At 42.8% G+C, this 18037-nt stretch overlaps 2 protein-coding genes across 2 annotated transcripts; both read left to right on the forward strand.

Annotated features, from left to right (window-relative positions):
- The first annotated feature begins 993 nt into the window (after nt 1-993).
- LOC133954474 (mpv17-like protein) lies at nt 994-5439 on the forward strand. Its single transcript, XM_062388915.1, has 4 exons — nt 994-1619; nt 2980-3050; nt 3235-3264; nt 3620-5439. Exons 1-4 carry the CDS (start codon nt 1316-1318, stop codon nt 3848-3850), a joined length of 636 nt encoding a protein of 211 aa, XP_062244899.1. The 5' UTR covers nt 994-1315; the 3' UTR covers nt 3851-5439.
- A 1382-nt stretch (nt 5440-6821) lies between these two features.
- Nucleotides 6822-17342, forward strand: bmerb1 (bMERB domain containing 1). Its single transcript, XM_062388916.1, has 6 exons — nt 6822-7122; nt 11668-11788; nt 14506-14579; nt 15633-15747; nt 16957-17039; nt 17131-17342. The coding sequence occupies exons 1-6, from the start codon at nt 7035-7037 to the stop codon at nt 17247-17249; spliced, it is 600 nt and encodes a 199-aa protein (XP_062244900.1). The 5' UTR covers nt 6822-7034; the 3' UTR covers nt 17250-17342.
- Nucleotides 17343-18037: the final 695 nt, after the last annotated feature.

Raw genomic sequence — 18037 nt, forward strand, 5'->3', positions numbered from 1 at the left:
GTAGGCCATCAATGATGCTCTTTACTAGGCTATGAATGTGTACATTTGAGAAAATTGCATGTGTTAATGTTGATGTTAATCTAAAAGAAATCATACAGATTCTTTTGAAACATGAACAAATTGAGAGCAACAGCATGTTCTGTCTAAGGCCTTTTTATAAGGTTTTCTACAGAAAGTTGCCCCGTGCTTAAAGCGTTCAGCATGCAGCGTGTGATAGTTCCGTACCTGTTACTATATGAATGTGACCTTTCTGGTTTGACGTGTTGTGGGAATGCTTGGTGAGTAGATTCCTACGGTTGAGCTATTGAGGTCAAGATTATTGGTAAGTGTGGATGTCTCATAGAGGTTGAAACCTGTCAAAGTGGCTCAGCCAACATGACCAAACAATATCACCTTATGGTATAGATGTCTCCTATTTTTTCAAGCACAGCCTATACAGGCACATTGAATCATATTTTATTCGTACAGCCCATATTCACAAATCCAAGTTTGCCTCATAGGGATTGACGATCTGTACAAGCTGTGTCCTCCCCTCTCCTTAACCCTCGACGAGGGTGAGGATAAACTACCAAACTCTTTAATAAATATGCGGACACCTCAGAAAGAGTCACAACTATGAATATACTCTCAGCCAGCATGACCTTGACAAATATATATATATATAGTCTTACAAATCTTGTTTGGGCTGCACTCGCTTGCAAACACACTATTGATAATAAAATAATATTCGTTATGTTACAGTGGGTTTTATTGAGGATTCATTATCACTAAATTCCTGTAGACAACATTCACTGATTCGTCACAAAACAATCTCTGGTATTAATATTGCTCTCAGATGAACCCTGACCGTCAGCTCCAGCAGCTGATCTGTGATCGGGTGTGTTTCTCTCAGATGACCCCTGACAGTCAGCTCCACCAGCTGATCTGTGATCCAGTGTGTTTCCAGCGTCGCTCCGCCCATGCAACTCTACGCTCATTGCTATTCATAAACAGGGAGAGTCGGTTATTCTTTTACGCGGAACGAGGCGAGCCGGCTGATGACAGACTGCTGACAGACAGTGTCGGTGGATGACAGCTCCTCACGTGCAAGTATCCTCCTATTGGTTCCGTCCACCAGAGAGAACGTGGCTGGTCGGATTATTATATTTCATCGTGGGCAGCGGTACAGTATCTGTGACCGGCACAGAGATGACGGTATGATGGCGTCCCGGTAGCAGGAACATTCCGCTAGCTCCCTCACAGACACCGTCAGCTGGGGTGACACATTCCTCCTTCTGCCTGTTTGACTCCGCTTGTATTCGAACGCTAATCTGAAATGTTGAAGGCGCTGGTGAGACACGTCCGTCGGTACCCGTGGGCCTCTAACGTCACGGTGTACGGGTGTCTGTTCGCGGGGGGGGACCTGGTGCACCAGCTGCTCTCGCGCAGGGACAACGTGGACTGGAGCCACACGCGCAACGTCGCCGTGGTCGGGTTCGGTTTCCATGGCAACTTCAGTTTCTTCTGGATGCGCTTCCTGGAGCGGAGGTTCCCCGGCAACTCTGCCAGGATGGTGCTGAGGAAGCTGCTCCTGGACCAGTCCATAGCCGGGCCCCTGGCCACCAGTGTCTTCTACACAGGTCTCTCTCTCTCACACACATGCACGTCTCTCTATAGTTGTCATATAATATAATATAATATAACCCTAACCCTAAGTCTTAACCCTTTAACAGCCAATTGAAAATTGTTCTCATAGTTGTCCTCACTCTGCAGGGTCTATGTATAAAATGGTCCTCACAAAGATATAAGTACAGGAACACACACACACAAACACACACACACACACACACACACACACACACACAAACACACACACACTTGTCTCTGGTTGTGAGGTCACAAATTGGTATAATGCACTCCCTAGCCCCTTACCCTATAACCTTAACAATCATTACTAAATGCCTAACCAAAATTCTAACCAAAACTCTAACATTTGAATTTGTGAGGACCAGCTAAAATGTCCTCAACCAATATTGGCCCTCATAACTATAGATAGACATGTGTGCAGACACACACACGCAGTCACACACACACACACACACACACACAAACATACGGGAAGTCAATAGTTAACTCCAAGACAGATCACATATCTGTCAACTTGTAACAGAACCCGCGTCATCTCCATGCTCCTGCGCTTGTGGGGTAAAGATCAGCGGTTGTTCATTGTCCCATGAAGCCAACCTTGACTAGCAGAGGTCACATGAAAACACTGATTCCACTGCAAAGAGAGGCGCGCTCCAACAGATACCGACACACGCCTCAGTAGGATATCAGTTCATCAGTATAATCAGTGGCTTGAACCTGAAGGATCTTTATTTTATGTGGTGATTTACGAGCCTGAGAACTTACAACACTGTTTGATGCTTCCTTTAATATTTTTACATTTTATTACAGTAGAAATGTTGCTATATAGTGGGCCATCGTTTACATCAAACCAATACAAACTGGTTCAAAGTTGAATGGGAAAATAAGGTAACTCAATTCTTATGATTCTCCCTTAAATCACGTTTCACCAAGTTACAAGCACTAATAGAAATCTGTTCCCTAAGTTTGCCCAATGTTTTTCATCAAGATCCATGAACTATTATTATTACCTGGTTAAACGTGAAAATTATGTAAAATGCCCTATCTTGTGAGTGAATCCGTGGCCTGATCCAGATCCACACCAAAGTTGAATGGACTCTTCACTGACCCATGCCACGTCCTTCCCACAAGTTACCTAGAAATCCAATCCAGTAGCTTTTGCGTAATTCTGCTGATTCGAGACAAACAGACGTGTTAAGGGAGGGAGAGCTCATGGATTTTTATTTTCCTTACTCCAATAACACATACAGTCTAGTCCCACCGTCTGTCTGTGAATCTTCTTACCTGTCACATCATTTCCCATCAGGCTCCCAGAGAATAACCCCCCCACCACTTCTTGTCTTTGTCATCCAGGTGTCAGCTTCTTGGAAGGAAAGGAGGACGTCTTTGAAGACTGGAGAAACAAATTCCTGAATACATATAGGGTGAGTTGCAGCAGAGACGACCTGTCAGTGCTTGTTTTTTCCGGTCAGCATCAACTTTCGCTTTTCCCTGACATATACCATCCACGCTGATGCTCTGTGACAGTTGACTCGTGCCATTTCAAATCAAACAGTGAGAAGATGACATTTGTGACTGGCGTGCTTTCTGTTTTGTCTCTCCTTTCAGACGGGGCTGATGTACTGGCCGTTCATGCAGGTAATCTCTCCAGTGAATAATTTGCATAGCATCAATAGTTAGAAAATCTAGGCTTATAACCACATCTCAGGGTCAAGTTAGTGGATCTTTGATGTAGATTCTCTTCACTTCCATTAATGTCATAGTTTTTTTAACCATATGATGAATTTTGATCCATAAACAACCTTTAAAATAATAGATGTATCCCAATTACAAGAGCTGCACATTTTTGTTGATCAAAAGTATGGAGGCTTACATCAATACTAGCGAAGTTTTTTATTTTTTATTTTAGGACCTCATATCCACATAATTAAGTATTAATTATATGAACCAGTAAAAAAGCATTAATATGGTGCAATCTCTACCTTTCCCTCAGTTTCTGAACTTTGCCTTCGTGCCTCTATTCGTCCGGACCACTTTCACCGGCTGCTGCGCCTTCGTCTGGGCCATATTCCTGTGTTTCTCACAGCAGAGCGGCGATGGCACGGCCGGTGCGGCTCTGAAATGGATGTTCTCCAATCAACAGGAGGAATCAGAAGCCACAAAGGAGAAAGTGGAAACTGAAGTCAAGGAGGGAACAGCAGCGCCTAAATCTACTCAGAACTGAAACACGCTGGGCAGGAAAACACTGGTATGAACAGGATACGACTGGTCCAGTGGACAGTTGTCCTGTCTGTGGTTGTTGTTGCACTGGCACTGGCAGACTTTGACTCTAAAGTCTCACTGGGGACAAAGTAAAGTGTGACACATGCTGTACAGTGGTTTTGGACTGTATGTGTGTATCTGCAGCATATTTTTCAATACTTGAACAAGATATATCAGTTCCATGGGAAAAGACATTCAATCCTATTCTTCCATAGTCATGCTATATTTCTCGGGTTTTAATTCAAAAACCCACGTGAGGACTTTGAATGTCTGGGACAGAAAGAGTATCGATGGATGTTCCAGGTACTTCCGATTTTCACCTAAATGAAAAACTGGAACGAGTGGGGGAGAACATTTTTAACACTATGTGAAGTGGCAGCTAACACATCAGCGCAGACCTGAAGGTTCATAAAACTTGAAAAACTATCATTCTGAACATTCAAATATGGCTCTTTCTTTATGAGCAAAAGTGCTTTTTGTGACTGTTATTTGCATCTGTAACAGAGTGCCTGTCTGTATTGATTCCAGCTTACACTGGGGGCCCACTGCACAAGTACACATTTTTACATTCATATTTATGTTACTAGGCGTTTTATACATAAGGACCAACATGCACTGAGCAAACAGGAGGGCTGTGGAAGAAACTGTAAAAACATCTTAAACATATCATAAAACACATTTTAACGTGTTTACTCTACATCTAAATAAGTGCTAGGGAAATACTAATGAATATCACTTTGAGTTTGTCTGATTATGATTTAACAACTATTAACAGCATGGATGTGGACTTGCTATCTGCCTGATGTCGTACTTGTACTTCCCATGTGACACTGTGGAGTGTTGCTTTGCCCGGTTTGCAGATTGTCTTAATACAGTTTGCTACTATAACCTTTTTTTCCCTCGTTTGACCTCTGTGAAAATGTTTCGTTACAGGTTTTACTTGTCAGCAGTGACTCTTGAAATGTAACATCAGCTCCTTGCAGCAAACAGTTTTCTACAGAGGTCATTTTATAAATAGAGAGCAGCTCAGTATGAGACCTGACTGTTATTCCTATACATAGAGTGTAAAGGTTTATGGGAAACGACTCCCTTCTCTTCTCAGGTAGATAACTAAACATTCACACTTTTGCATTTTTCATCCGTGTTCCCACGTATTACTGAAAGTCCTGATGTATCTATTTTTGTCTTTCTCAGCTAAATTTATAAGGTGGTAATGATACTAAAGCGTTAGAATTAGGGCACAGAAGAAAAACACTAAAAACGTTGTTTGATCTCTGTTACTGTACCATTTTGTGTAAATTAATTCTTGATTACTTCTACACTGATGAGCTACACTGGAACTGAAAGGTTAAAATATAAATATTCCATTTGTTCAGTTCATATCAGCAAGTGAAAACTAGAATAGTAAAATTCTGTCTGAATGTTTTTGACGGGTTTTAATCACGAAGAACCACATAATATATCTGACACTAATTTAATTACATTTTGTACTGTGAATGCTAAATTGAGATAAACACTATTTATTGTTGATTAAAATGAAAACACCCCTTTGATTCAGTGTGATTAATGAACAAGCATACGTCTATAACAACAAGAAACCAGCTGTTACTCTTATTCTGCTACCAGTGGTGCATTCTGGGTGTGTTTTGGCTTGTGTTCAGTATAACTCTCATTTGTCATTTACATGCAACCTGCAGCTCTGTCGGCATTTCTTGTGGGAATATATTGAGCACAGTTTGTTCTTTGAAAAGTCTGCCTGCATGTAAACAGTAGCTTTATTCTGCAGCTTGTGTTTTCATTCTCTCTGGCATCTGTTTTGATTCACGTCGACTTCTGAGAATCCAAAAAGAAAAGAAGAAGCATATAACGTGCCTATAAATAAAGGTATGTCTAATTTTGTATCAGGCTCCTCCAACAGATTCCATTTGTCTAATTTTACCTCCTGCAACCAGACCCCCTTATGTGGAAACAACTGCCATTCAACCTTTGTCAGTTGTATCAGCATGTAAATAATAACCAGAGGTATGCTTCTGAGACAACTTCTAACAGTCATGGTCCTTTATCCAGCTGCTAGTCCCACAAACATCTGCTGTCTGTCTGTCTGTCTGTCTGTCTGTCTGTCTGTCTGTGGGATATGTATCTCACACATCTCACTCACGGGGCGGGGGTTAAGTGAAAGACACTTTTGGAGTTTCAGGGGTAAACAGTGTTGCAGCCAAATCAAATACAGAGTGAATGGTGATCACTTCTTCAAAAAACCACAGAAAAACATGAATCCTCCATACTGCTCCTGTGGTGTCACCAAGTTTCCATAAGCATTCAGATTCGATTCGAAACGAGATCATTTACACTGTGTTTTTAGCCAACATGTCCTCTGTCATCCTCCTCCAGAGCCGCGATAGCGCGTGGATCACAGGGTTATGGACACTTTAAGTGAACTATCCGTTTAAGGTCTCGACCTATATGCAAAGTGCTTTGAGATAATGTATGACAGGCAATGTATGAACAAACCGTAGTTCAATAAATCCCTCAAATGTAAATATAAACCACACATGAACAATAATTAAGCAAATTTTATTTCGTTTTATGAAAAACACTTAGTGCAGAGAAGATGAACACAAAGTTTATCTAACTTTATTCTATAAACTTTTTTAGGAAAAGCTTACAGAGGCTGTAAACAGGGGAAAAGACAGTTTATTGTAGAAAATATACTTCATGTCCCAATCACAACACAACCTGGACACAGGGTAGCAGGTGTGAACTGAACACAGGAGAAGTCTGGACAGCAGTGACTCCTTAGCTGTGTTCTTAATGTAACTTCAATGTTACTGTGCGCCTATTGTTTCAGTTTGAACGTCAGCTCCTTGTCAGTGGGTGTCTCCCAGCAGCCTCACGTCCCTGCTCGCACTGCGCATGCTCCCTGCATCCTCTCCCCTGCCCCTGCTCTCCATCCTCACACACGGTCCAGGGACTTGAAGAAGCTCGAATAAAGATGCTCATCGTCTCGGGTCGCCGGAGCCTTGTCACCGGGTGAAGTTGAGCGCGCAAACAGAGGAAGCGGTACATCCAGCAGCAGTATCAGCAGCAGCAGCAGTATCAGAACCTCCACCACATCTCTCTCTCTCCTCTGTCTCTCTCTCACCGACATGGAGCTGCAGAGATCTATTTCGGACAACGAGCGCGCGCTCAGGAGCTACGGCGCCGTGTCGGAGACGGCGTGGACCACGGACAAAGGTGAGCGCCGAGCACCGCGCAGGGGAGAGGGAGGGTTATCGCCCTGTCAGGAACGTCTCCGTGTTGTCAGTGCACGTTCGAGCCGGCGAGCCGCTGCAGCAAGGAAGTGGTTAAAACGCGTGACTCACAAAGGGTTTGGGCTGTTGTCAGCCAGCGCAGCTAAAAGGCCCATTTACCCCTCTTCACTGTTTATGAATGAAACTGAGCCAGGGACTACACACACACACACACACACACACACACACACACACACACACACTCAATAATTAGTCTATAAACATTTATACTGATCTTTGAATGTGTGTGTGTGTGTGTGTGTGTGTATGTGTTTAATCGAGTGTTAATCAATAGTCTGTCTACATTTTCATATACTACATTTTTCAGAATACTTTGTGCTGATATGAGTCATAATTACAGAACGTTATCACAGTCATAACAGTTTTTTTCCTCAAATACAAAGAAAACAGCATAAAAACATTTCCCCCCCATTTTCAGTTAACAAGGAAAGCTGCAAAGCCACTTTAATTTAATTAAATGTGTCAGTTATCACTAATACAGGTTGTTTTTTTTTGCTTCATTCAGTATATGGTGTTCAAACATCAGAAAACAGAATCACAATGTCCAACGAGAATTGAAGTTAAATTGATTGTTTTTGTTTCCCTCCCTGAACAACAGACAAACACAAAGATAGTTATATTACAGAGATATAACAAACAGCTGATCGTCACTGTGGAGAAGCTGGAGTCAGAGGATACTCTGCATCTGTTCAAGATTCACGATTCCCTTTATTGTCTTTCAGACCAAACACAAGACACGTGCGCGTTAGAATGAAGTTGCATTGCATCCAGCTCATGAATATAATTTAGAATGCTGTTTAACCACATAAGTTTCAGTAAATAAATAAATAAAATAATTAATAGATAAACGTGCTACAAACAGACATTAGGATATCGGATGCAACTGAGCGAAATGACACGTTCTGAATAAATCGATAAATAGAATGTAAACAAAGATGCCAATTAATATATACATAAATATAACAGAAAGTGTGTATGTAAACAGACAGCACATTGCACACACTGGTTCGGTTACAGGGAAGAGATCTGTCTATTAAATGGCTAATTGACCAATCATTTAATCATCTAATGATTACAGGATTAATCGTTGAAACCGCTGGCTGAAATAATGGCCACAGAGTTGAACGAATGCCAAATAAACATGATTGGGATCAGAGACGCTTGTATAAGGAGTTTCCAGGGGATGAAGGAGGATGAATGACTGATGTCAACAGACGCAGCACTATGGGGACAACAGACGTGGTTTCAGGGTTAGTGCGTCGCGGTCGGTTCTGCTGAGGACGGCTCGTGACAGAGGAGCAGGGTGTGAAGAAACTTCCAGATGAAGTCAGAGAAGAGGGGGGGGGGGGGATGCAGCGGATATTTTTAGACACAGATTCAACCAATGCTCCCCACCCCATTCCCCCAACCCTCCCTCTCTCTCTCTCTCTCTCTCTCTCTCTCATTCCCACAGTCACACACATGCAGCGAGAAAAAAACACCGAGCTAAAGCACGGTGAACGTCCCTCGCCGTTTATCCCCTCTAAAACAAAGACTAACACAGCCTGTGGTCACCTTGCACTTTCTATTTTGTGCTCACCATCTGGAGTTATCTACTGGGGAAAGAGGAGAAGTAGGAGGAGGGTGGAGGGTGGGGGGTGTCAGAGGCTGTATAGCATCATCAGCAGCAGCTCTGTGTGCACTGTGCGACTGCAGGATGTGTCGGGGCCGTCTGCATTGGGTGTCACACAGATGCTGACACCTCCCCTGTTGTGGAGCCTCCTGTGCTCGCTGCACCGGGAAGGTTCCACCACTGCTCTCCAGGATATTTACTCCTCATCTAATCGTAATCCTGAAGTCCACTGATACGTGGACGTGCACAGCATCTGGGATCAGGTTGGAGCAATGGCCCCTCAAAATGTGTGTGCACGTCCCTGCACTGAGGAGCCTGTTTGCTTTTAACAGCGTGTGGTGTGTGATGTGAAGGAGCAGTGTCGACCTCACCTGCTCCCTGGTGAACACATTGCTTTTAATCAGTTGTTCTTTCCCTGTTACGTGTGTAATGCTGAGCATGTGAGAGTGCCGATGAGGGGGAGCTGTTGGACATTATTGAGTTTGCTCATTGCTTCCCGGGTGGCTGTGGCTGAGGGGGTAGAGTGGTCGTCCTGCAGCCTGAAGGTCGGGAGTTCGATCCCCAGTCTGACCCATCTGCATGCCAAAGTGTCCTTGGGCAAGATGCAGAACCCCTAATGCCCCCCCCCCATAGAATAACAAAGTACTGTGAATAGATGCATTGTATTAATGTGTGTGTGAATGGATGAATGTAAAACTGTACTGTAAAGCACCATTACCATTTAATGCTGCTTCGTCTCATTGACAATGAGCACATGGCTGAGAGTGAGAGTTTGCTGCGTGGGTGTTGGCAATAGTACAACAGGAGAAAGGAAAGAGGGGGAAATGAAGAGTGTGTTTCATATCCCACTGCAGTTTCATCAGGCAAACTTTGATTTGTCTGAGTCCGAGTGTGTCTGTTCTGAGCAGACACTTTAACGTGATGATTCAACAGCAGCGAACTGGGCCCTCAGACTTCTGTCTGCTGTGGTGAGTCAGCTCTGTCTTCAGCAAGCATCGCTGAAAAAAAGTACCACAAACACACACACACTGCACTTTGTGTTGCTGCAGGAGGATGAAGAGCTGATCCTCTCCTCTGTCACACTGTGGAGAAATACTGTGCAGCACATTCGAGCAAATCGTTTGTTTACCCAGACCTATCAGGTTGTCGACTGGGAACATGTTCTTATTTATAGAAGGGATTAGTTTACACCCAGTATGGACAGGAAGATTGATACAAAATAATTTGAATAAGAACCATATGGACAAGTGAGTTTGCACATGGACAAATAACAACTTTAACAAATGTGAACCTGCATTTGACGACAAAGAAAGGGAAATATCCAGGTATTTGTGTTTTTTCTTTTCCTTTAATAAGATATTTATATTAATTGTTAAACACAGCCCTAATGTTTTTATACATATCCTCTGACACCAGCTTTGGGTGATTGTGTTGACATCCAGTCTCATTGGGAAGCATTTAGTTCTGGCTCTGGGAAATGTTCATGTTCTGCACAAATGTGGAAGACAACTGTTTATGACTCAGGGCTGCAGAGAACCCAATCCAAGACATGTGACGGATGGTTTGGGAGTATTGCCAAATTTGACAGTTTTGCAAAAATATGTATTTTTTTCTTTTCTTTTAATTCCTCATTTATCTCTTTAGTGATTTAAGTAGGTACGTTTCAAAAGGTCAAAATAGAAGCAGCAGAGGCCAGAATATCCTGATCTTAAACCTCTCATCAGACTCATCTCCACCAAAAACCCTAATCCTATAACTTCCATAATGCAACTTGTCTCTCAGTAGACCTCCCCTCCTGCCTGACATCATACAACTTCCACACACCCTTCTGTTAAAGAGTGTCAAAACACTGACAACATGATATCACTACAATAATATAAGAGCCACAGAAGGCATCATTATCATATACTCATCATGATAAGTAAATTGATTTCAATGTGTGAAATTGATGTTGAAGAGGAGGAAACCAGGATTCAGTTCACTCTTAAAATGAGTATCCTACTGTATATGTGTTGATTGGATGCTTTAACATGCAGGTGAGGTCAGTGCAGGTCCTGCAGCATTAGCGATGGTCAGTGCATTGATCATGGTAATCAGTGCCTGGTCAGTGTAGTTAGTGTTGAGTGGTTGCATTGTCTGTCCATGCTCATGTCAGCTGCGAGGAGAGAGAGGGGGGGGGGGTCTGAGGTCCAGCTCGGGTAGGAAATCATTGATCCATGTTAGGAAATTCTTTTCTTTGTTTTGATCCTTTCTTTTTTGAAAGAGGTATCAAAGTGCCCTTCAGTATATTTTTATAATCAGATTTTCTGCAGGCCACACACACACTTTCACTTCATTAGTGATTGAAACCTTTCAGTGGAAAACAGGAGTTTGTGCTTGAGGCGCTGCTGTGACTAGAAATGTCAAATCACCTCACTGAATATACTGCTTTCTCTCCAAACATCATGCGCTCGGCTGCTGTGAAACCCCACGACTCAGGGAGACGAGTAGAGAACTGGGTTCGCCAAGAAACCCTCGCTGTTGGAAACTTTACAAAGATAAAAAGAAAGAATTGAGGAATTTAAGGATGAAACAGTCACATCAAATTATAGGAGAATGAACCTGTGATTAAAAACCTCAGCTTATAAGTGTTGTGCCACTGGAGTCTGATTTATTCTGAGTGAAGTGAGTGTTTTCAGTCATTTCAAACTTCCAAGCATTGTTCAAGGTGAGGGGAGTTGGATAACAGACCCGATCGCAGCAGAGGTGACCTTGTGGATAGTAAACAGTCTCCTGTTTGTTTCTTCTGCCTCCCCCTTAACTTTCCTATTCCTCCTCATTAACAGTTACTGTGTGTGTTGTCCCTCTTCCTCTCAGGTCACTCAGACGTGTCCATGGCAGAGAGCACCATGTCTCCAGATGAGATCGAGGTGGAGATGACTCGTATCCAGCGCCTGCGGGAGGTCCTGGTGCGCCGGGAGTCCGAGCTGCGCTTCATGTGAGTCCCTGAAGTGTCATTTTGCAAGTTTTCATAACACCACACGTCCCAGAATGTGACAGAGAGTCTAAGCAGTACGCCGTCACTACGGCCCCTGCTGCTGCTGTCCTTGAGTGGATGATTGAGAGATGAAGGCCTAAGTCGACGCCATCGTGATGCACTGCAAAGGCACTCGATCGCTGTTTCTATGTGACACAAGTGGGCAGTTTTAAGACAGTCTCGATCCTGAGCGAGGCAGTCCATTTGTCCATTGATTATTCAGAGAGCCCGACAGTAGCTGTGAGTCACCAACATGAACTCACTGGCTCCTCGTCCACAGCAGTAGCTTCAAGGATCATGGATCGTATTCTGTATTATCTCTGTCGGAATCCTGGCTGTCGTCATCTCAGGAGGTTGAGTCTGCTCTCTCTGGCCAGGCTGGTAACATGGATGTTAATGAAGTGATCACACAAGTGCTGATTTTGAAACTAAACAGATCTGGTGTTTTAATGTATTGTTCAATACACACAAGGCTGCATCTCAATTACTTTCATGATCAAGCACGGTGAAGATCATCACAATTTACTAAAGTAATTTAATCATTTATTGATATTAATATTTTAATATAATTTCCGACGAGGAAATGCAGCTAATGCTGTTTTTTTTTTGAGCAGCTGTTACCATTAATTATTCAGCATTGTTGTTTGAAAGACGACATGAATGATTAACCGATCCGTCCATTGACTAATTGACTAATCAAATAATCAACAGACTCACATTACTTGTAGGAATGGAAGATATGAGACAGTATTAATTCATCAGCCATCACATGTGTAAAAAATGCATGCGGTGATGTTAAACATTGCAGGTAGTGTTGCAAAATGAAGAACAAACTAAAAACCTTTTTTCAGCTTTTTAATTTGTAGGAAAAGTTCAAACTATTCCACTTGAAATACTAGAAATATAGATTTTACAATGTGGAGCAAAGATTTAGTTGTTGTTATATACACTTTGCTTTTGACAATCTGGTCTTATTGAGCCAGGATGTTGATGTTAGTTCACACGCCTCCACTAGAGCAGCTTCATTAGGCCGCCACGCTGCTTATTGCTTACGTCTCTGTTGTCAGGCTCTGCGTGACTCAAGACAGTAGAGATTCACACACACACACACACACAAAAACACACAAAGTAGCAGATGGAGTGTCAGAGTGCAGAAGCTGCTGGAATCCACAGATAGCACTGAGAGAGTAAAACACAAGGCAGAACAAGAAGCTGAAGGGAGAAAGCAGGAGGGAGGTTAAAAAAACGGAGCAGGGATAAATACAGAGGGAGGAGGAGGAGGAGGAGGAGGAGGAGGAGGAGGTGGAAGGAGGCTGTGGATGAGTCATCGGCATGATCTATCACAGGAAGAATTAAATCTGTGGTAGCTGTCACTGCTGTGCAGAGAGAGGGAGGGGGTTTAGGGAAGTGAAGGGGAAAATGTGAAGGCCCCCCCGAGGGTGAGGCGTCACGGCTGCAGGAGGCGCAGAGAGCGGCGTGGATTGATTTCTGTCGCCTGTTTTATCATCCGCACACACTCGTGATATACGACACGTGGGGGTGCCGAGGCTGTGATGTCTTACTGACAAGTATAACAGCGAATCAGATTAGGATCAGCACAGTGATTAGTGCTGAGATGAAGGGTCGATTTCTCAATTATTCAGGCAAGGCAAGTTGTATAAAAATAAGATTCAGACAAGAGGCAATTCAAAGTTCTCTACAAAGTGTGACGGGAATTTTACCATTTGGGCATTGATTGATGGAAGGAACTACTTTGATGTATAGAAAGATGAGCAAATGCAGTCCCTTAGGAATCAGGGTGTTTTGCTTAAGCAATTGATGGTTATATTACTTCCTAACTTACAGGGTCACTTAACAAACACTTCACAGGGAGGGGGATGTAAGTGGGTTGTAAAACACTGATAAGCGATCCTTGAAAACAGATGTTTGACTCGAGGGGCTTGAGACCAAGTAGAAGACAGGATACTGATTACCTATTTCTAAGGATCAAAGAGGTTAATTGATAACATGTGTTCCTCTCCAGGAGGAGCTTGTAACTGTATAAGAGGGATGTGTGTTCTGTATGTCATTGCTCATTGTATGAAATCTTTGCCATGGTCTTGTACATTGATGCCCATCTGCAGATGCTGAATTAAACTACCAGAAAGAACAATTGCAATGACTTGTGCTTGACTATAGAGAAAATTCTACGACAAAAGACACGGGGAAACATGGAAATATAATACATTAAAACAAGTCAGTTAAAAGATGTTCAAATTAGTGGGATGTCTGTCTGTGCCATATTCCATCCTGCTCTGTCCAGTAGTTTTCCTCATTTGACGCAAAACCACCCCATGTGAAAGTCTCATGAGAGATCCCTCATGGGAGGGGGTACATCAACCAGCAGCGATCGATTCTGTACAATATATCACAGCATCTGGACCAAAGGGACGGACCAACTGATATTGTCATAAAGTCCACTGCGATAAAACAATTCATGATAATAATAGAAGTAAAAGGCACAGTTAGATTACTGCATTTCACATCAGATTTTCTGTCAGGGTTGGTTATGAGTCATAACTCTGTCTAACATCATTTCAGTCGGATAACGAAGTCCAGAGTGAAGCGGCTCAAAGCCTCTGCTGTTCATTAATCTGATGGAAGCAAGTGACCGTCTGTTTTCTGTGTCTTTTTCGAAGGATGGATGACGTTCAGCTCTGCAAAGACATCATGCGTTTAAAGCAGGAGCTGAGGCTGATTGTCGCAGTGCCAGGTAGGAGTTCAAACACACACACACACACACACACACACAACAAGTCAAGCTGTTCACTGCAACACTGAAGCCAAAGTATCCTGGATACGGTGGACAGGTTAGTTTGTAAAGGGAGTGCCCTCCCTCTCCTCAGGCTTCAGCTCTAACTTTGTTCTCGACGGTTGAGGGTCCCTCTTTGTGTGCCCACTATCCGTTAGGGATTATTGGTCTCACTAACTGCACGCTGTCGCACAAAAACTGCCCCTCGTTGACATTCCCGTGAGCCACTGGGGCCTCATGTGTGCAGTGGCTGGGTGTTCTGGCATCCCATAGGGAAGTGAGACAAACCAACGTGACTGCAAATGTCTTCTCCAGTTGAAACAAGACAGAGCTCTTTAGCATTTGCATTATTAAATCAGTGCCTTTTTAAAAAATACATTATACATGAGCACGTAATTAAGAGTCTGTTTCTGGTGTGACTCAGGGTTTAAGAGCCAGATGACTTTGCTATACGGCAGTGGGATCTAGGATTATTCTTACTGAAGGGTCATAGAGGGGCCACAATTTACAGGGGAGGGGCCAAACATATGTCCAAGTCCATTCACAATTCCTTGCTTCAGTAAGATGCTCATTTAAGTCGACCCTCGTTTACTGGTTACTCTATAGCTTTGAGCAAAACAACATATCAGTGAACATATTTTGAAAATAGTTCCCTGTTCAATATGTGTACTTCAAAGAAAGATAAGAAAAACTAAATCCTTAACAAATTATCATATTTATTGTGAGTGAGTACCTAGTTTATTTAACAACAAAAAGACAAGGGTACAGGGCCATCAGATTTCAGCTGGGGCCAGTGCCCCCCTGGGCCCTTCCCCTGGATCCGTCCCTGCTAAAGTCAGTATTTTTTTTAGGTCTGTTGCAAATAACTACATTTACTAAATTTGAGTTTATAGTCTACACGAGAAAGCAAAATATTAAGGGTTCAGTTCTGCGTGCTTGTCCTCCCCCTCCATACATTTATTTATTTGTCTATGACTTTGCCTTTCATCCATTTCCTTTCTTCCTTTCCCCCAGAGAAAGAAAAAACAAAGAAGCACCGGCAGCGGGAAGAGGAGCTGATCCTGAAGATCCATAAACTGGTGCAGAAGAGGGATTTCCTGGTGGATGACGCTGAGGTGGAGAGATTAAGGTGGAGTGCTCCAACACGTAGGCTCAGTCAGTCGGTGTGTGTGCGGTGATGTCGCCAGGAGCTGTCGTTTGTTTTAAATCAGTGTCAGATTAAAGAGCATCCATTGTTTCTTCATTAGAATCACAGGGTGGTAGAGAGACAACAGGAAGGAGACTCACTAGAGTGAATTTATGGAACAAATGAGAAGATGACTGACGACCGGGGATGGGCTCACTTCATCATTATGACACTGCCTGCTGTGTGTGTTTGTGTGCGTGTGTGTTTGTGGGAGGTTGACTGATGGCCATGGTTGTTCATTCCCATTTTGCTTCCTCCTCCTCCTCTGCTGCCACAGATAACCCGCAGACTGACAGAGATAACATTCAGACAAAATATGTGAAAAAACAACAAACTGGTTTTGAATCAGTGTCTGTGGAGCTGAAACAATTCATTTAGAAAGTGCACTACCACTGCAGTGTGTTATTGTTAACAGCTTCATCAAAATATTTCTATACGACACACTGAGGAACAACAAGAAAACGAGTTGTGATACATCGGGGCCACATTCAAGCCCAATTTGTGCTTCTCATGTGTGAGTATGACACTCAAGCGCTTCCATCGTTCTAAAAGATGAATCCCCAATAATGAATGAAAAACACCACGGGGTACACAACGATTTTGAATTAATTAACCTTGCAACTGTTTTTTTTTTTTTCATAAAATTAACTAATAGACAGATACATTAAACTATATAAAGTTTAATCAAGCAGCTGACATTTTTCTTTGGTTTGGCACTGGGTTGCATTTTACAACATCCAGGATCTAAACCGCATATCCTTTGAGGGTCGTAGGGGAGCCTATCCCAGCTGCCATGGGGGGAGAGGTGTGGTTCACCGTGGGAAGGTCACCAGCGTGTCGACGGACCAAGACTCAACACCTAGTGAATTCAGAGTCCCCAGTGCCATACACAATAAGCGACGAAAGTAGAGTGAGAGAGAACTGTGAATGTGAGAGAGAAAATCTTCCTGATTGAAGATACGTTTAGTTTCATGGATTGAATTTAATACATCAACCTCATTTTGGAAAATAAGCCACGATGTGTCCTACCAGCGGTTGATGTTAGTGGAAGTGAGTGAGCGCTATTATAGTCACTCTTAAGATGATAAATAGCTACTTATTTTTGAATACAATGTAACTAAACATTGAAGATGCATCTGTTTGGGCCCTCAGGGAGCGAGAGGAGGACAATGATATGGCAGAGTTCCTCAGACTGAAGCTGATTCCTCTGGAGAAGAAGCTCAAAGAGGCACAAAGTGAGCAAGAAGTTTAATAAAACTATTTGTATATGCACATCTATTTCTCTTTTCTTGACCATTTCCCTTTACTTTTCTTTTTATTGGAAAGATCCTCCAAAGCCTAAGAGACAGATCCTGGAGCTGCCGCCCAACAAACCATCCATCACCAAGTCAGGAGTGGCCATCATTAAAGACTGCTGCGGAGCCACCCAGTGTGCCATCATGTAACCCACAAGAGATCTCTTTATAACCCCGTCCACGCATCAGAATAACACACGTGCTTCACATGACATGCCATACATCACTTCCTGTGACACAAAGAAGCCCAATAATTCCCCTGGACTCTGTTCAGGAGTCAGGTTTGTAATTTTAATACAGTTTCTGCCTCAAAGGGGCATCCAGAGGTTTGGAAACTTATCCCAGATCAGTACTCAAAACAGCTTGTGTAAGTGCAGACGGCTTCAGTTGTGTATGTGATGTGGAAAGGGAAATATGGCTGTTGTAAATAATAAAGGAATGACCTTTCTTTAGAGGGTGGTGATAAGGTCTGTGATGACGTTTCTGATACACAGTGCATGTAGGTGAACTACAAGCACAGAATTCAATTTAAATCCTGGGTTTCTCTGTGTGCATCATGTTTGATAATGGATAGTTCTTCTTCCATCTTAGCCATTTATCACTAACCTGAGACATACAACTATACATTTTCATCATTGTTACCAAGTGGGAGAAGCACACGGTTCCTACAACAACATGGCTGCAGATTAAGAGAGTGGTGGATGCTTTTTGTACTATAGCTGATAAATATTTTTGCCTCAATTCTTTGGCTCATACAGCTGAAAAATCTCGAAAGACTCAATTCCGTCCAAACCATCTCACCATTTCAAACAAATATGTTGTCCAAGCAACATAATAACGAGACAATGAACTAAAAATAAAATAACGTGTGGCTAAATTGCGGGTGCATCACGATCTTAATAAGCAATTCATCTGCAGCCGTTTTGTGTTCCTCAATT

Source organism: Platichthys flesus, chromosome 5, assembly GCF_949316205.1.
Source record: "Platichthys flesus chromosome 5, fPlaFle2.1, whole genome shotgun sequence".
NCBI classification, from domain to species: Eukaryota; Metazoa; Chordata; class Actinopteri; order Pleuronectiformes; family Pleuronectidae; genus Platichthys; species Platichthys flesus.